Here is a 19,300-nt window from a genome sequence, read left to right on the forward strand (position 1 = left end):
ACCTTACTAGTAGAGAGGCACCCACGAAGTAGTTGCGATATCGCCAATCGCGGTGGTCGGAAGGGAAGCCATGAGCAGCGCAATCAGTCTCGAGTCTATCGAAATCGAACTATGTCCCCATAGCTGTCAAGTTCAAGGTCCCAAGTTGGCCAAGGCTGATTCACGTCGTTTAAATGGTTACCACGATGGGGGGAGCCTGATCAGCCGCACGCCCACTATCAGCTTCAGTGCATCGGACTTCGACCCACAACTTTATCGTTGGAGCATGGACAGTATCTAGAGAACATGCACAGTGATAATCACTGTGGCCGTATTTATTCCTCCCTCTGCCGCAACAGTCTCTGGTAAACGAAGCCTTAAGACTATCGCCGAATCCACATATCTATTGACTCGGTGATTTCCACAGATCTGGTATTAGTCTATTGAATTCTGAGATCTTTGGTCCCATCTGTTGTTGATAGAGCCTGCAAGCAATGAGCTCAGGACATCTAAACATGCACACCCCCGATCGAGGCGTTTCATACTAGTCAGTATACATACGTAGGCAATTTCATCAATAGGTCTAACGGCTCATGCCACTTCAAATGACCGCCGCCATTGGTGTATACGTGAGGTAGTTGGAACTGTCAATTGAATGGGCTAAACCGGTTCAAACATGTACAGGGATGCTGGCACTTTTCCCCGCTTGGAGGAGCTTCGTTCAGCTGTTGATCAAGGCCCGGGTAACTAAAGCACCCCGGACTTGCCCCTGTTGCCTAGTGCCCGCGTGCCAGATTCAAGCGGAACCCCGTCATAACGTCCTGTCAACAACACACCATTGACAGAAGACGCATCATCCGGGTCAATTCAACAACATCCAAGCTGTTGACATCCGATCCATCAGTGGTATCTCTTAACAATTAACCAAGGGCTTGTCTTCATCGCTATGGCAGACGGCACTCAGAATCGAGGCGATGAGCGGACGCCGCTCTTAGGCTCTGGCGCCGGCGGTAGAGATCCTGGGACGGAAGACAACACAGGAGGAGAGGCCGAAGACTTTGCCGACCTTAACCGGCAGGTTAAAAGCTGGAAGCGACGCCGATGGATCTCATTCGTCGCTAGCCTTTTCCTAATCGTGGGTTTCGTGGTCATCCTGGTTCTGTCTGGGGGTAAGATCATTCCATTGCCTGATTATCAAAGCCCCTTTGCGAAACTTGATGGGAGCCGTCACTGCATAGGGGGGTGCATTTGGGAACAGCCCCCGGGAAAGAAGTCCATAGACAGGATAAGCCCTGTTGGATTCTTCCCACATCTTACTGTCCGACTCGATACAATTCAAAAGAAGGCACGACCTGGCAACCCGGCATTGCGTCATCTATACTGGCAGTCGATTGAAGTCAATCATTATCGGGAGCTCGATTAATTTGCACTTGCGATGCTGCATTCATCCAGCTCTCCCCGATTGGTCTATGGGAAAGACTGGACCTACCACCACCTTTGCACAGTTATTCTAAAATCAAATTTGCGGAGCCATATGCTTCAACAACATGTTCTCTAGGCTGACATAGCATAGTACTTTCACGCTCGAAAGGCAAACTACACATGGGTTCGTCAGTGTGCCTCACGTCGGCCTGCGTGCATGCAGCATCCGAGATATTGTGTAGGTCACCGACTCCTCCTTTTGGATCAGTGGCTCATCCTCACCAGATGATCTCTCACCTGATTACCAGAGCATCGATCCATGCACGAACTTCGATCAACTTGTCTGCCAAGGCTGGCAAGCCCGTCACGATATTCCAGAAGACCGGAGCTCTTCTTCGACCTTGTCTTTGATGGCTGAGGAAGGTCAAACCACTATTAGGCACATCCTGGAGGGCTCTTATCCTGGCCAATCCAAGGTATGTTGCAAACTCATCGACCTACCACCTTACTTTGTCATCCCATCACATCCAGCGACATGAGTCAGGCGCTATCGCTATCTGCGATGACTATAGTTCTCCCATGATCAGAGGCTAACTTTGAGAAGCACTCCTCATTTTCACCTATGAGACTCGCCTCTGTAGTTGCCTCCACCGACGAAGAGAACTTCAATGTCATGAAGGTTGCTTATAATGCCTGCATAAACGAGACTGCAATCAAGCAGGTCGGGGTTCAACCACTGGTTGATCTAATTCGAGAGGTTGCGGAAGTTTTCCCGGTCGTTGACGGCTCTGACACTGCCAATGAGGTTCTTGGGAAGGATGACTATGCCAGACTTAGTGATACCATCCTTCTCCTGGAGAAATGGGGTGTGAGCACGTTCGAGGAACTGGGAACTGGTGCAGATGACAAAGACCCGGTATATCTCAATGCAATCTCTTACAGCACACCATCTAATGTCTGGCCTAGGAACTCGTCATTATCCAAGCCTCCCCTGGAGGAATTTCTCTTCCGTCGCCAGAGTATTATGATGACAAGGACACCATTCACAAATACGAGGAGACTCTAAGCGCTGTATTCGGTAAACTGCTACCCAATAAGAAGGCTCAGGCCCAGGCGGATAAATTGGCAAAATCAGTTGTCGAGCTTGAGAAGAAGATAGCAGCAGTAACTCCGCCCCCGGAGGATCAGCAAGACGTTACTGTGAGTGAAGCTTGATAATATCCTGACACACAACACTAAACTTACCATTTGAAGAAATACTACAACATCGCGAAGGTATCTGATGCTGGTAAAATTGGGCCAGCCTTGCGATATGACCTGGTTCTTAAGAGTCTTGGTAAGTGATATGAGATTTTTCCATACATTTCGCACCAGAACTATACAAACCTTCTGGAAACTGTCCTAATCCACATTGTACTCCCAAGGGCCAGAAACTAACAACCAAATTTAGTGCCGTCCAGCTATACTACAGATACAATGCTGCTTGCCTTCCCCGAATTCCTGGCAAACGTCTCACAGATATTGACTGAGACTAGCAAATCAACAATCCAAGCTTACCTGATTTGGAATGTCATTACAGCTCATCACAATCACGTCGAAAGCTCGGAAGTCGAACCTGTGTCCCGCTTCTTCAACGTTCTAGCAGGGAAAGAGCCTGATACCAAGTCCGAGCGCTGGAAGACTTGTAGTGGTGTCGTTGGCAACCAAGTCGGCTGGATCCTGAGTCGATTTTTCATCGAAAAGGCTTTTTCAGAGGACGCCAAGAAATTTGGAGACCAAATCATTATGGAAATCAAGCAGCAGTTCATCTCGACGCTCAATGGTCTCAGCTGGATGGACGACAGCGTCAAGACATCTGCGATACGAAAGGTCAACTTGATTGATCAAAAGATTGGTTATCCGACCGAGTCTCCTGATATTATGAGCCCAGAAGCTTTGCGGGACTACTACCAAGGCCTGGTGATATCCGAGTCCTTTTTCAACAACTCGATTTCCAGCAACCTCCTGAGCGTTAATAAAACGTGGTCGGCACTGGGAAAACCGGTTGATCATGGAAAATGGGAAATGCTATCGACCACGGTCAATGCCTACTACTCGGTATGGTTCCTTCCTGCTCTATCCTGTTCCCTTCGGTATCATGAAGCTGCGGGGCTTCACGAAGTGATTCCCTGAGGAGTCTCACGCCATGAAGATGGTATCAAGCCATCACTCACTCCTGGCGAAGACAATTGATAAGAAACTTACTGACTTGTGATATCGTAAGCCTGTCGGCGCCGAGATCGTCTTCCCTGCCGCCATCATGCAATTCCCAGTCTTCCAAGTTGACCTCCCATCGTACATCAGTTACGGAGCCTTTGCTGCTGTCGCAGGGCACGAATTGTCGCATGGTTTCGACTCGTCTGGTCGCTATTATGACGAGCACGGCAAATACACAGACTGGTGGACCAACCACACAGTCGAGGAGTTCACGAAACGAGCCGATTGTTTCGTCGACCAGTATTCAAACTTCACAGTCGACGTGCCTAATGGAAAACCGCTACATGTGAATGGACGACTTACCCTGGGTGAGAATATTGCCGACGCGGGAGGCTTAGCAGCCGCTTTCAGGGCTTGGAAACAACGCCAGCAATCAAGCCCTGACGAGGATCTGCCCGGTCTAGACCACTTCAGTCACGAACAGCTTTTCTTTATTTTCTATGCCAACTGTAAGCCAACTTTATCAACTATCTCCATGACATTATTAATGATTCGCGTTCTCAGGCTGGTGCGGAAAGATTCGGCCCCAACAAGCCGTACAGTACATATACACCGACCCTCATTCACCAACCTTCGCCCGTATCTTGGGCACAACAGCGAACTCCAGGGCCTTCCGGGAGGCATTCTCCTGTCCCGTCAAAGAGCCAACGTGCGAATTGTGGTAAAGAAGGGGTTACTAATGGAAAGGATCCTAGGATTCTGAGACTGGAACTGTCGTCTTTGCCATGCGTATTGATTGGGTACTTTTCTTCAATGTAGGAATCTTAGTAGGGTTGGTTCACAAAATTCGCATATTAAACGATGAAAAAAACAATAAATAGTTTGTGCAACGTCGAATCAACGCAAGTACTGATTGATACTGTGACCAAGTCCACTTTCACACAAAATGCCTTTGTCTATATCAATGAATATTTCTACTTTGCCTCCCACAAGATTGATTCAAGAGACAAACCCCTTCGAGTTGTCTGGTTTCGTGCCTGTGAAACAATTGGCGGTCTGCTGGAGCCCCCAGATGCTTATTTCGACAAGGCATTCCCATTTCAATTTAGTTACCTAACCCTACAAAGACTACAAGAACGGCGGCGTAAGCGGCGGTCCCTGACATGACCTCCTTGGGCTTTTCCAAAAACCACGCCATGACGATACCAAATGCTACGACAAATGCTGTGGTTGACACCAAGCCCGTGTACTGCGTATTATGCAGTACCATCAGCCACATAGGTCCAATCAGGAAGAAGCCGGCCACTGCCGCTATGACAAGTCTTTCCTTGAACCCATTCTTCCAAGATTTTGCAACGTCATCGTTTCGCGTACCCCTGATGGGCTGGCTGCCTTGTTCCCATGGCCCAGCAACAGATATCGGGTTGCCAAACGAGCCTCTCTCGAAATCGCTCAGGACATCGCCCATGAGCGAGTGCATCACAAAAGAGTCAATTTTGCGCTCTCCAGAAACAAGAAAAGGATCTCGCGGAAGTTGGCTGCAGTTGATCATGTAGTCGTAATCCTGGACGGCCTTGACTGCCAAGAATGTCAGAAAGAACTGGACTCGATGTCGGCCTCAGTGCGGTGCTAAAAGACTTACTATAAGCCTCCAGGTCTTCCTCCCAGTCTTTGGGCTCCCCACCCGTTTTCTTCATGTGCGCTACATGCTTCACTAGTTTACACTGGAGCTTTCGTAGACGCATACGCTGGAGCTCCGCAAGATTGATTCTGAAATCTTTGTCCTCGTAAGGTCGCTTCCACTTGTCTTGTGCCTCTTCTGGGCTTCTGATTCTTCGCCGACCTTTCCACCAGTTCAGCAAGCCCAAGGACAGACCGCGGTTCTTCTTTATGCTATCAATAAGGCCGTTTGCGTGATGACTGACTACCCACGCGCCAGGATCATTGGCGGCTCTACTTAGGTCCGTATTGACGACCCTAGTGTTCCAAGTACCTTTGCGTTCTGGCATTGAGTCTTGTCGTTCCGGGATTTGCTTTACAGGCTGCTCAATGAACGATCCTGCGCGCTCTCCGCGTTGCATGGACGATTCGATGCTGGATCGAGTAGCTTGAAGACCCCCGCGGAATTCAATGTCTCCTTTAATAGACGATATACTCTGTGGGCGCCAGGAAGCAGAGTTGTTTCTGTCAGTACTGTTGACTGATGCTGCATACGCTCCGCCTCCGGAAGTTGTGGACTTGCCAGATGAGCGTCTGGAGACACCTGCGCCGAGGCTATCACCAGCCGGTTGGGCAGCCTGACGCTCATCGACTACCAGTGATTCAGTCCCCGGGATTTGGAAGGCATCAGGGAGGAACCCACCATGGTCTATTCGGTCTGTAACCTTGCTATCGGCATTATCCACCGCCCCGTTTCCGATGACATCTCCTGTCTTCTCATGGCGAACATTGTCGCTTTGCTCTCTATCCATCACAAATAGTGAACAAAGATATCACCGTTGGAATCAAGGTTGCGATGTTGCAGCCTTGCTCACCACAGTTTCGGTCTTTCTTACCTGGTGCAATGCAATATAGAAGTTGGTAGTATGGTGTTTCGGTGGGCATGCATGTGTGGTCTCATCAGCTACTGTTAACAGGCAAGCCTTCAAATGACGATCTAACTCACCGAAATTATTCGGACACACTACCGAGAAAGATAGACAAGCAGGCGACGATTTGGCAGGTGTCCGAACAAGGTTGGGGGCCAGATTGAATGAAAGAAATTCTTGCATTAACAACTCTGCCGGGTTGGACGAACGAGCTCAAGCGAGCCAATAGGACCATTTCGAGTGTATGCGCTGTCAGCGGAGCTGAAATAAGAATCGGCAATACCGCACACATGCTCGGTCTTCCCCCTTCAGGTCGTACTAGGCGTCTTCTATATCAAGGGTGGCCACAGCCTGCCGTCTGCTGCACCAAGACCTGCGGTTAGGTCAGAGCTGATGGAATCGAATTGCTACTTAACTCGCTAGAGATCCCACCAGTTGGCACTAAATAGAACTGCCATTGTGGTCAGGACTCGTTCCGTTCCAGGCATTACTGGCATCTAGGCAATCATATCCACTGTGATATATGGGCTGATGCTGTCAGCAACTTCTTAGATGTTCAAAAATTTCTCGTGTCGTTTGGTGCCCCCAAAACCCAAGACGCGGCTGACACTTTAATCATCTTATTCAATCCCGACATTCCCAACAAGCAGCAAGCGAGCAACGGATACACTAGACGAAATAAGGAAGAAAGGAATACTTCAAGTCAGGCAATATGAGCTCCGCTGGAGAAGCATATCTGGAAGTGTCTATCCACTTCGACCCGCGGAGGATCTCCGTAGGATTTCGAACGGAGGGCCAAGCCATTCTCTACTATGGATTGATACAACAACGATCTTTCACAAGAGACATGGCGCTGGACCCTAACGTATCCGGCCGCTGGGTGTCTGTGCGGCTGCCATCCAGGGTGACGGACGTGGTAGCGAGCACAAGCTGCAACGGATTCTACCTGTGCTTCAGCAGCACGGAAACGGCGAGTGGGTGGCACAGGGCGCTGCTGATATGGAAGTTCTCGGCGGGAAGCACGTCCAAGTTGTACGTGGAGAGGGACATGCCGAACCGGCGACTGAATGAGATTTTGGGCATTTCTGAACCTCCGCGAGCTAAGGGCGTGTCAGCTGCACACACTAGTGCAGTACGGAAGCTATAAATGTGGTAGATATCCCCTTGGCGCCCTTTGACAATGGTCTGGCATCGCACTCGAATTGCGTGTTGTATGCTCACACTTTTCATACTCCGTCTCGTGATGATGCTAAGCTGGGAGGCAGAAGCTTTCTTGAAACCGTTACTTGACGTGGTGAGAGTGTGTTATAGATTGATCGTATCTTTCATAACTCGCAGTATTCCAATGTGACTATCAATATATATCAGTGAGTCACTGACAGCTAGCACCTACGTAGAAGCCACCCATGTAAAAAAACTGGGTTTGAGTTTGCTGTTGTTATGCACCGTAAATCATGAAGGACCAGAGAAGATTATGTTTCAACAGGTCCTCAACGAGGCCGTCGGCGTTGGATTACAAACATTACGTAAAAATACTATACGATAGCTATTTCATTTGGTGACCCTCATTCTATCATACGCCGGCGCCGTTCCCCAGGTTGGTCTTTCGAGGTATGCCAGGCCGCTCCGGTGAGACACCAATGAAGCTGCGAAACTAGCATCAGGGCCAGATATCTGGTTTGAAAGTCCAGGGGTCGATTGAGCGCAGAAAAGGGTATATTGCAAGATTTCATTCAAATGCAAGGTGTAAACCACGCCTTCCCCCAACGCAAAACGTTTTGTGGAGAACAAGTGACATAGGAAAGGTGATGGACCGTAGACGCGGCCCTTGCGATGTGATCAGGGTGGAAGGGCCAAGGCTGCGACAGCGGCGGCTCTGTGCCAGCTGCTAGAGCTGACTATGCGGCTTGAACATGGGCTCGAATATTTCTTCTTATTTTGGAGAAAAGCGTACCGAGCTCCCTGCCCTGCATGCCGTGCCAGCGAAGCAAGCCCTTGCTAGGTGGTCCTTGAGCGCTGCGCAAAGGAGTGAAGACGGACCGCCTAGGCTTTCTTCATCTTACTGTGATGTTGCTTGTACTCGGCGCGAACCACCTTCATGAGCAAGTCGTCATCCTTGACCGGGACGAACGAAGTGAGCGCCTTCATTGCATTCTCAAATTCGGAATCAACAATGTGTTCGCTGAGAGCAAGGACAATTGCTGTGCTCGTTGCGTGGAGGATCTCGAGGCCTTTGGACGAGTATGGCTGCGCAGTCGACTTGCCACCGGTGACCTCCTGACTCGGTGGATCAGGGGGCGAGTCACCCAATAACATGAAGATGTCCCACACCCGAAGTTGGGAAGAAAATGGTATCGATAGGTGGAAGACTGTCAAGTACCACCTTGTACCGTAGGCTGTGGGGTCGATGCAAAGCTCTTTAAGACTCTTTGCAACGTCCTTTTCCGCCAGCCAGTACTTCTCAAAATCGCGCAAGGCATCCATTAGCTCTGTAAAGTTGGGCGAATACAGGCGATTCAGGCCCCTCAACTCCCAAAGCCGAACAAGCATGACGAAGCACCTTTCCTCATCGTAGTAGCTAAGGAGTGTAGCCGCTAAGGAGGCCATCCCTTGCACATAGCCAGTCTGGGGGAAGTACAGGGACAAGGCATGCAGCACTCTGAACAAGAGCCGCTGTCCGCCTCGGTATCTTCTCCGAAACATGATGTGTTGGCTGATTGTCCTGGGTACGTCAAGATCAATTTGCACATCATCTGACGATGGCTGCTCTTGCAATCGGTGGAATGCCGCGAATAGCTCGGCTTCAGAGGCGGTAGATTTCTTGCTACTGCGTGCGCTCGAGGCGAGGAAGGAGTACCAAGCTGCAGCGCGCCACCTGTCAGGGATGCCCTTCCATGTCCGCTCGACGAGCTTTGGGTGCTTCGGATCAAACTCAAAGACCATACCCTCTCCGTCCTTGCCATGCTTGATGACTTTCGCCATCCTGCGCCATTTCTCGGTACGTTGCCACTCCTTCTGCTTGTACTCGTCGGCTAGTTGCCCAGCTGTGGTGTCTTCGCCAATACTGACAAAGCCGTGTTGTTCTGCAAGCATCTCCCCGGCCTCGTCCATCCACCTCCTGTCCCTGTTATGGGGGAGGAGATTTGCGGCTTGTCGGAACGCAGAACGAGTCGAGCGCCGCGAGGCCGTAGACATCTTTGAAGTTGTTGTATGTAACGAGCGCGTAGACATTTTCTTACTAGGCCCACGCCTCAGCCCCAGATGCTTGGAATAATGTCCCTCGTCTTTGCGCATTGACAGATTCCGATGCTTGCGCGGCGAGTCTTGGCCGGGACTACCAAGGCCGGGCGGAGGCGCACTCGAGGGTGTCATGGGCCTCCTGGGTGCAATGAATCCGTAACGATCGACGTCCTCTACTTCCACATCCTCCCAGTCCTCGATCCCGCCGGCAAGTTCATACTTGCGTTGTAGTTGTTCACCTTGTGGCGACGCAGTAGGCGCCGATGACTCTGGAATCCCAGATGCTGCTGGTGTAGGGGTTCCAGGACGATCCTCGGGACTTTGATGAGGTTGACCTGGGTCTTGGCTCTGGCTTTTGATTGACCTATAGGAGGCAAGATTGTCAGCATTATCAAGGAAAGCGCGGGTCCGGAAAGTCAAGGAAACCATACGCATGCTCATCCACGTCTGACGGGACCTCGATTGTGGGCTCGAGACGCTCACCGAAGGATGAGAGCCTGGCCCCGTCTTCCCATTTGAGTCCTTCCCCGGGTTCATAGAGCGATCTCACCTTTTGAGATTCCCTTTCCACATCTACTGATATAAGCCGGATGCTGGGAGGGTGTTGCGGCGAATTGGGGCTTGTCGGCGATGAAGTCGCATTGTGTGTGGTCGTGGAGGGTCGTGGAGGCGTCCTCCTGGAGCTGTGAGAAGACCGTGGCTCCTCGGATTCGACGATGATGGAGGGCGCAATCGAGGGTGCGACACCATGGGCCTGAGATCGCGGCATAGGAGATGGCGCCAGGGGGAATGCGCGCGGTTCGCGACGCTCTTGCTCGTGCTCGCCCATTGCGGTAGCCTCTTTCGACGGGCGTTTCCCACCGAGCATGATGCTCCCACGCTTGGAAAAGGAGATGGACTCGACGAACTCGGAGAAGTCGTCGGCTGCGCCAGGCGCAGGTGCAGTCGTCAACGCTGGCGACTCCTCCACAGGAGAAGGGGCACTGAAATCATGATGATGCAGTGGGGCGCCGTTAGGCTCAGCTAGGGGAGGGTAATTAGCCTTAGAGGCGATTGCCGGCGGTGTCTTGGCCCGATTGGGAGACTCGGCAGGGGTCCCATCCCTTGGGTCCTCCACCATGGCCGGGGGCTGGTATCGCTTCTTGAGCCGTCTTGTCGAGGATCTCATCGATGAACTCGCGGCACGGAGGCTGAAGGGGCGTGAAAAGATTGATGACGAGAATGTCTTCTCGGGGAGCTTGTCAGGAAAGGAGGGAGGTGGGGTAGTTGGAGATGTTGGCGACACGGTGTTGACTTCCGACAGGCCGGGCGAGGGCAGAGGAATGCTGGATTGGCTGCTGTTGTCGTTGGTGCCGCCCAGACTGCCCCCCTGTCCGTTCTCCGAGTATATCGAAGTTGGAGACGACGGTCGGATCCTCAACGGCGGGACGACAAACTCTGGGATCACCAATCTTCTGGTGATGGGGAATTTTTCGTACTGAAAGGGATCCTCGTCCTCGCTCTCCTCGTAGAAGGTGCCCGACCTCGAGGATGCAGTTGGTGCGAGGCCAGAGTCGCGTTTAGGGTCGTCCGGTTTGGTGCGTGGTGCCGTTGATTGCAGCACTGTCCGCAATGCAGGGTGCTGCTCTGCAGGTGGAGCAGGACGAGGAGGGGCGATCACTACCGGGGCGGTGGTGGAAGAAGAAATATACGAGACAGGCCGCGTCGATGCGTGGCGGCTCAGGGCGCGCAATGGCGACCGTGGAGGGATGGGAATGGGCGGCTCTGCTTGGGTCGTCTGGTCGTATCGCAGGCCGACCAGGCTAGAGTCGTCTCTGAACGGTATGAGCGTTCCCGGCCGGCTCTTGTAGCGCACACTGGCGTGCCTCTGTGGTAGCATTGTTGGGTATAGCGCCAAGCAACAATGTTTTCTTCTTTTCCTTTTCTCCCTTCCTCTGCTTCTCCTCTTTTGCCGATCGTCGCGATGGAGGGTACTGCTATGCAACGTAATCCCGAGGTGCCTGACCCGGGGTTGTGAAATCGAGCTTTCTCAATGGATTGGCTGGGCTGCCTGTCTCTCTCCGTCTGCAGTCAACCAAATATGTGGTGAGCGGGTGCAGTGTGCCGCTAACACCCCAACCTGAGACTAACGTGTGACGATGAGATACCGCGAATTTCAGGTGACTCAAAGAGGATGCCTGCCTGAAGTCAACGTGAGCCAACCCACAGGCAGACAGGCGGCTGCAAGATTCGTCGGGGTTAAATGTATTCGCACCCCGCGATCGAGGCAATGTGTTGGGTGTAAGTGAGGGGCCGATCCGGGGCGAGATAACTTAGAGTTTTGGCAAGGCCTGTACTGACTCAAAAAGTGGGATAACTATTGACTCGAGCTGCACTTATACAACTGAGCTCTGATTCATGACCCGACAACATTAAGCGGGACAGGACCCGTGTAGCACAGGCTCGCAGGGAAACAGACGAGACCCGGGAATGGGGGAGGCAGTGATATATTTGTCGTGAGGGTGCAACCGGCACGGGCTCGTTTGATCTGTGGAATGCGCCCTGGGTGGGAAAACACATCATGGGGAAGGGTATGCTCCTTCCGGCATACACATGCATACCAACTGGGTTAGCATGGCTCATTGACAGGTGGTGATTCCCGTTTGGGTCTCTATGCGGGAACGCCTGATTTTGCTTTTCTCCCTACTCGACCTGCTCAGAGTTCTAAACAAACCCACATGCCACATCGAACGCCCGACGTCCCCCAGTGGAGTATGCATGTTGACCTCCACAGGCTCTAGCCGGGGGTTGCTGGCTACGTCCATAGTGACACACCATTCCATAGGGCCGCGGCCACATCTGAGAGGAAGCTCCCTCCCGTCAGTGACAGCCATGCCCATGCACATTCACCATTACCCTTCCCAATTGGCGGGGCACGATCTGCACATAGGCCCGTTGCCGTTCTAGGTAGGGTCCTCAGCGGGACGAGGACGGGGATTGGCTCGAACCGGGCCCTCAGCTCTCTGTACCATAGTATGAGTTGTCTTCAATAGCCCCGCGAATAGTTCTCGCCAGGGCGCTGTGTTGTCGCACATGTTCACCGGACGGCGTTCATGACTAGTTACACTTCGACTACAGTCGCAAAGCTCGATCGATAGCCAATCTCTACTTGACTCAGTTCTAACTACGCCTCGCCCGCCCCGGGCTTGACAAGCGCGCGGCCTGCAAACTCTATTTCATTCTCGCCTCTTATGCTTAAGCAAACTGTTGTGACTTTGTTGCCCCACGATGACGCTTGGGATTCCGACTGGATGAACGGGGCAGGACGGGGCAGTTCGCATGCTAGGCGGTCTCCATACTGGCAGGGCTAGTTGTCCGTCACGCTCTTCCTGCATTCAACTACCGGGAGAAACGTCCTGAAATCCCACCAAGCACTATATCCTGACTGTGATGCCGCCGTGGCTGCCCTCCCACCTCCACGCATTTGCGGTCCTAAACCCCTACGCTTCCGTCAGACCATCCCGGTAGTCGTCGTTTCTCCTCTTGAGGGAAGGGAGGTTGTTCAAGGTGTCGATTGGAGGTAAAAACACTTTTGAAGTGGGGCCTATGCAGCGCCCTCTTCCCCATTTCTCTCTTAGATACCCTCCTTTAGAGATGAACCACCGGGATAACCAACTTCGGGACGGAGATGAAGATGTAGGTATCCAGATTTTGTCTAGCATAGGTACATGCGGCGAATAAGAAATAACGCCTCTCATTGTGCGCGCCCACTGTTGTTAACGGACGCCCGGCCACGAGCCAAGACCATGAAACCAAGAGATGGAAACGTCGATTTCTTATTGCGACAAGCTACTAATGCGATCCAGGCCAACCAAGTGCTGGCTTAGTTCGATCCTGCGCGGGGTGGACAGGCAATGGGCACATCACGCGTCGCCGTCTTGCCCACCAGACGGAACATGATGCCCCGGTCGTCCGGGGATAGCATCAATCTCAACCTGGCCCTTTACCCAGCCATCCAGGTAGCTCGTTCGGGCATTAGGAACAGCAGTGATCATGGGAGCAGAACGGCAGTGCCAACGCTGCTATTTTGGGGCACGGGACGGTGCTTGGCAAAATGTTTCGGACCTTTTACAAAACCGCAAGAAAGTCACGTTTTTCTGATAAACCTCACCACCTTGTCAATTCTTATTTGACTTATAGCTGACCGCTTTCTCAAGGCCAGCTTCAATGGGCCCGCGACAGCTATGCAGCACTGAGGTGCTTTATCAGGTAGCCCACGTCGCCCACGTCGCCCGAAATGTCGGTGATATTCATTTTGGTTGGGCTGCTACAATTCCACGTGGTTAGAGTGGAGCATTGGTGATGGGCCGACTAGTGTATTTACAACGCATCAGCATCCAGAGTAGGTGAGCAGTAAATTTATTCATCCCATTGAGCAAGCCCTCACAGGAGGCAGACAAGCCGTAGCTCCAGAATGCAATCTGCCACCCAACGCCTCCCACGTTGATGCCATATACCTAGATATGCCCCTTACACCGACAGCTTCGCCCTTGCAGAATGCAGAATGCACTGTACATATCTACAGCCGAAGGCGGTCTAGTTGCCAATAGCTATCATGAATAGCGTTCTCTACCCTTGCGAACTAATAGTGTCGTGCTGACGTGGTGGCGCGTGTCGATGCCTTCGCAGTTGCAGGTTGGTATTGTTCTTTGGAGTTTATTTCTGTGGTAATGTATGTTTGGCCATTCATACTTCTTCATTCTCCCAGTCTTTTTCGCCAAACATGCGCTTCTCCTGGCCACTTAATTCCAGCTTCTCCAAAAACTCAGGAGGTACGGTCGGGATGTACTTCCTCTCGCGCTCCTTGTTAAGCCCACCAAAACCAGCACCGTAGGTGACCAGCATGTCTGTTACAGACGGCAGAGAAAACGGTAACATGAGGGAGGGATCAAGGTTGAGGCCCTCTGGCATATCATCATCTTCATCGGCATCAGGATTTGGAGTACCTTGTGCACTGCCCAAGCCACCTCCCTCGTGGCCGTTTGTGCTTCTGATTGGTGTAGAAGGACTGCTGCCAGGTAAAGGTGAGGCTGTCCTCCGCCGATCTCGTTTGATAGCTGCCTCCTTTTGGATGGCCTCGAGGTACTTCATTGCACTCTTGGGCAAGCCCTTCTCTCCAACTTCCGGCCGGTAATATTTCGCCGTGTATATGAGTTGCTGTGGGCTCAACCGAGGGAGTTGTTGGAGCGTGCCTACTAACGCCTCCAAGTCATCTGGGTCGAGGGAAGAAAAACACTGAAGCCATTGAAGTAATTGAATGACCGGAGCTAGATGTCGCCGTGCAGCATCGACAGTGGTCTCACCCGAAGCAGTCGTCTCCCCGTGTTCGTAATGCTCCGGCTTCCGATTGTTTGAGCGTGCCCAGTCCTCCAAGACTGAGACGTTCATTCGGATCTGCATAGCTTTGGTTCGCGCAAGATACTTCCTATTGTTCATGATGCGATTGAAGAGCTCTGCACCGAGCCAATACAGTAGCTGCGAGGTAATCTGAGACGTTATGACAGAATGGATATCGTAGAGGTCGAGCACAAATAGGGTCGACGATAAGAGGGACGTAACATTTCGCGGAGCAGGCTTTGCTCGCTGTTTGGGCGAAGGCGGGCGCATTCGCTTTTCGAGCGGCTCGGCCTTCACCTCCTTTTTCCTCTTGAACAGCTTCCACTCGTGCTGGAACGTGACATCTTCGAAGCCGGGAATGGTCTCGTGTTCCAGCATGGCTATGTCTAGGACCTTGTCAAGGCGCCTTTCGGCATCTCTGACAATAAGAATGAATATCTCGTTGACCAGTTCAGCCAGTTGGGCTTGGAACTCGGTTGTAGCCTCAACAAGCCCCGCATCCTTCTTTAAGTAGTGAAGCAGAAGAGTGGCATTTGACATCCAGAATGCAAGGATGGTCATGTCCCACTGATGCTTCTCGACGACATCATTAATTTTGTCTTGAGCACGAATTAGGAGCTCTGCTAGTAGTTCGCGACTTGAATGATAGTGCGCATAGCGTGCGCTCAAGAAGATCATGTTCGCCGGAACGGGTTTCTGAGATGGCGATCTCTGCGGGCTCATGTTTGTAATGATAATGTCCAGTATTCTGTCCAGTTGGTTTTCTTGGAAGACGAACATCTGGTCATGAAGACAGCGACTCCAGTCGAACTCTTGTGCTTCTTCGTCAAACTCATCAACGGCCTGCGAATGTTAGAGATGTGTTCTTCGATGGGCTCGGGTAGCATGGCACTCACTTCTGGTTGATCGTCCATACCCACGTTGCCGAGATCAACCTCGAGATCGCGAGCACTGTCCATCATCATTCGCCGCCGCAGTTCGCTTTCGGCGAGTTCTTCCTCGAACCGGTCCTGCGAGAAGCCTGGCTGGTAGAAATCGTCTGTGACACCTGCAGTACCAATGTTGTAGCCATTGTCGCTTAGGTAGAAGGACATTTCGCTATCCGGTGCGACAAAATCGAATGCTGTTCTGCCAGAAGAGGTTTTCGCCTCGGCCGATGCTCCGCTGTCCAGCAAGATCTTGGCTATTCCCTTGTGGCGGTTGGTCATTGCCCACATCAAGGCACTCCACTGGTTACGATCTTGCTTGTCGACATCCACTCCGGCATCAACCAAGGCTTGCACTACACTCTCATGGCCCTGGATGAGTCAGCGAACGAACACTCCGACATTCCAGCACTGTGTAAGGCGATCGATTCCACATACGAAACAACTTGCGTAGACGAGCGGCGGCGTCCCGTCTTCATCAGGCGCATTTACGTCCACGAAGGCCTTTGCCTTCCCACCAAGGATCTTGTTGACCTGGCCTAGGTCTCCGTTGCTCGCAGCCATGGCCAGGGACTTCTGTAGGATCTTGTTCTTCTCCTCGTCCGACGTCTTCTCGTCTCCGGCAATGGCGTCGGCGTCCACGAGGCCGTCGCCGCCATGATGCTGGGCTTGGGCGGCCAGCATCTCCATCAGTCGGGTATCGCTGTCGGCGATGCCCTTGGTGACATCTTGATCGTAGTTTGGGTCGTCGAGGGTCAGCTCGCTGAACTGCAGGGGCTTTGCCAGCATGGGGCTGGTCAAGAACTGCGATTGTCCTGATAAGGCGTCGGTTAGCAATGCGACTCTCAGGGGTGCAGCTACCAGTCAAGCAGCTAAGCCCACGAACCTTGCCAGCCGTCGTAGAACTCGGTCTCGCGGACCAGCTCGGTGGTAACATGTCTGCGATCGTCTAGCGACTTGGGCAGGTCGGATGGCAGCTCTCTGGGCTTCTTGGGTTGTTCGTCGCCGAACCCCCCACCATCAGGATCCCCGAAATCCATTGTGAGAGCAGGGTGTCGCCCGCATAGGAGGGATATTCATCAGTCGGCCGAGTGGAGCTTTCAGTCCTGCGCCATATTCTCAACTTGTTGGCACAATCAGGTTAATGTTGTAGCTCGAATGTTGGCTCCGTGGCTGCTCGTTTGGTCGGTCGTGGTGGCGGTCGTCGGGCGTTGCGAGCCAAGGACTCATCAGCGTAATCCGTAGTCGACAGATTGATAGTAACTGCAGGAGGGTTACCGGTTACCAGTTGAGCAAGGATTAACTCAGGTAGCCCTGGTAGGCGGGCTGGCGGGCAGTGGCCTCACTATGCCCACTGGTCTGTGCGCCGCTGCGATCATGCTCGTTGGCTGGGTCTGTAGGTTAGTTTGGCATTTGACACATAAATCACCAATGAATGGGTCAGGTCCAAACATAGGGCGTTGTTTATGCGTGAAGATGATGTGTCCACTCCGTTTTGTAGAGTTATGTTCCTGAAGTCTATATTCAAGATCCCTAGGTAGCTACTTTGGCGTCTTCCTGGTCGGCTAGAACAGTTAAGATGCCGAACTTGCCCATGACCACCTCAACTCCTACGGATCTCTTAGCGAGGACCCGGAGGCTTTTCACTCCACCAAGTCCACTGCCGTCTGCTTCTCTGTGTCATGATTGGGTTTGTGGAGCAAGTTCGTAGCTAGCCGTCCTCACACTCCCTGCCTCGCAACTTGATGGCCATCTACAACTTCCTCTTTTGACCATCATAACTCACAAAGCCCTCTTCGCCAGCACGCGCAGGCGCTTCACGCCACCATCAGGAATCTGCATATCAAGAGTCAGTAATCTTCTACTTAGGCCCGCTTACAGGGTACATAGCTCCTGGGACACTCTCTAGAGCCATGTCTCAAGAGCTACATGCTTGCAAGGAAGGATAGAAATGGCTCCTGGCTGTACTTACGATGGTAAGCTTGACGTGGGTGAATGGTCTGTCCTTGACTGAGCAGGCAAATGTATGCTCCTTGTCTGGACCACACTTGCTTGGCTCCACCACTTCAGTCCATCCTGCTGCATCTGCCCCGGGTTCACCGTTACCCTGCCATTCGATGGCATCCAGCTTGGCTTTTTGAGGGAAGTTGCCTCTGAAGTAAGCCGTATCGACAATGAAGCTTTGGATGAGGGCGGGTGCTCCCAGCCGAATGATGGCCCAATCTACATGGCCCTTAGTCCTCGACCGTGCCGTCTCCCAGCCGTCTCCCATGTCTTTGCCGCGTCCAGGAAGAATCAGATTGTCCTTGGTGCCAAAGTGCTGGTCGCTACAGGCCACGGCCACAGCACCGTTCTGAGCTGCGCCCAGGTCGAAAATGGCCTCGACGTCTTCTGGGAAGACAGGAACCGCATGGCCGAACAGTCGGAAGCGAGCAATTCCGCCATCGGGGTACATGTTAAGTCTGACGTGGGTGTACTGCTTTGAAGTCGGCTTCTGCAGCTTCCACCCAAACCTTTGCGATGGACCACATTCTCTAATGTCGAGAAGCGACTCCCACTTTCCTTTGCCGCCCTTCCACGACAGGACCTCATCGTCGTCCTGGCTGAAGCAACCCTCAACTGAAATCGCCGGGGCGTGGTTCCCAGAGAAGAAGGCCGTGTCCACCTCGAAGCCTTCTATGGTTCCCGACGCAACCCCAAGACGAAGGACAACCCAATCGAAAGGCTCCGAATTGTGCCGTCTCGTCTCCCACCCGTCGTACCAAGCTCCTGTGTAAACCATCTTCCCGGGCTGCCGGATAGGGGCAGTTGGGGTGATGAGATTCAGAGCATCTGCGAACCACTCATCCGAAAAACCAAGCACTTTACCGCCCAGCGTCCCAGACACCAGATCTTTGGGTGTTTAATTAGATACTTAAGAATTCAAGGAAGTAGGCGTTGCTGCTGTCCACTCACCAATGCAGCTGGAACGAAACGTCTTGTCGATCTCGTCCGCGGCAACGGATGACGCCTGAACCGGCTCAAGTTTGTACTCAATATCTCCAATCATCTTGACTAACCTCGGAGCTGATAAACAATATAATCAATGGTAAACTATGCCAATGCCGTGTCTTCAGCGGTCTTTCAGCAATACTAGTCACAACACAGCGATGAGAAGGTCGTACGAGATATGGATTTCACTGGACTGAGTGTCTGTTGAAACATACTTTGCCTACTTATTCACCCCGCCATAAATGTCGCGGCGGGGCTCGTGGGCCGTCCGCGAACGGCGCCGACCCAGAATTATTATCGGCCGGAGCCGAGCTACGAAGAGGCTAGCCGAAACCTCTAATGTTCCCGTCAGGCTCTCCTTGCCAAAATGCCAAAGATCTATGTATACATCCGAGGAAGGTGACAGAGTCGTGGGAGGAACCACAGCTGGTACCAGACCAGGGCCTTACTATATCTGTCCGGCTTCAACGAGGGAATGGCCCCGATGGCGAGTATAGCGAGCGAGTCGACTAGTTATATTTTGGTAGGCCGGCTTCCTTTGGATGTGTCTAACGAAAATCGGCGTTACGTGGGTCTCTCCCT

General features: G+C 52.4%; 5 protein-coding genes across 5 annotated transcripts; 1 reads left to right on the forward strand and 4 right to left on the reverse strand.

The window, feature by feature from the left end:
* Nucleotides 1-925: 925 nt before the first annotated feature.
* Nucleotides 926-4,322, forward strand: JN550_012677 (uncharacterized protein; the record flags this gene model as incomplete). The annotated part of the gene is made up of 9 exons (XM_049311179.1): nucleotides 926-1,114; nucleotides 1,553-1,585; nucleotides 1,644-1,877; nucleotides 2,006-2,317; nucleotides 2,368-2,601; nucleotides 2,656-2,737; nucleotides 2,852-3,498; nucleotides 3,665-4,106; nucleotides 4,162-4,322. The coding sequence occupies 9 exons, from the start codon at nucleotides 926-928 to the stop codon at nucleotides 4,320-4,322; spliced, it is 2,334 nt and encodes a 777-aa protein (XP_049165325.1).
* A 380-nt stretch (nucleotides 4,323-4,702) lies between these two features.
* On the reverse strand, nucleotides 4,703-6,068 carry JN550_012678 (uncharacterized protein; the record flags this gene model as incomplete). The annotated part of the gene is made up of 2 exons (XM_049311180.1): nucleotides 4,703-5,175; nucleotides 5,240-6,068. The coding sequence occupies 2 exons, from the start codon at nucleotides 6,066-6,068 to the stop codon at nucleotides 4,703-4,705; spliced, it is 1,302 nt and encodes a 433-aa protein (XP_049165326.1).
* A 2,160-nt stretch (nucleotides 6,069-8,228) lies between these two features.
* Nucleotides 8,229-11,304, reverse strand: JN550_012679 (uncharacterized protein; the record flags this gene model as incomplete). The annotated part of the gene is made up of 2 exons (XM_049311181.1): nucleotides 8,229-9,789; nucleotides 9,857-11,304. The coding sequence occupies 2 exons, from the start codon at nucleotides 11,302-11,304 to the stop codon at nucleotides 8,229-8,231; spliced, it is 3,009 nt and encodes a 1,002-aa protein (XP_049165327.1).
* Nucleotides 11,305-14,150: 2,846 nt separating this feature from the next.
* On the reverse strand, nucleotides 14,151-16,767 carry JN550_012680 (uncharacterized protein; the record flags this gene model as incomplete). Its single annotated transcript, XM_049311182.1, has 4 exons — nucleotides 14,151-15,644; nucleotides 15,698-16,099; nucleotides 16,166-16,542; nucleotides 16,614-16,767. 4 exons carry the CDS (start codon nucleotides 16,765-16,767, stop codon nucleotides 14,151-14,153), a joined length of 2,427 nt encoding a protein of 808 aa, XP_049165328.1.
* A 493-nt stretch (nucleotides 16,768-17,260) lies between these two features.
* JN550_012681 (uncharacterized protein) lies at nucleotides 17,261-18,776 on the reverse strand (the record flags this gene model as incomplete). The annotated part of the gene is made up of 4 exons (XM_049311183.1): nucleotides 17,261-17,402; nucleotides 17,514-17,563; nucleotides 17,700-18,619; nucleotides 18,683-18,776. 4 exons carry the CDS (start codon nucleotides 18,774-18,776, stop codon nucleotides 17,261-17,263), a joined length of 1,206 nt encoding a protein of 401 aa, XP_049165329.1.
* Between the last annotated feature and the right edge of the window lie 524 nt (nucleotides 18,777-19,300).

This window comes from Neoarthrinium moseri, assembly GCF_022829205.1.
Source record: "Neoarthrinium moseri strain CBS 164.80 chromosome Unknown scaffold92_Wmoseri_CBS_16480, whole genome shotgun sequence".
Lineage (NCBI taxonomy): Eukaryota > Fungi > Ascomycota > Sordariomycetes > Amphisphaeriales > Apiosporaceae > Neoarthrinium > Neoarthrinium moseri.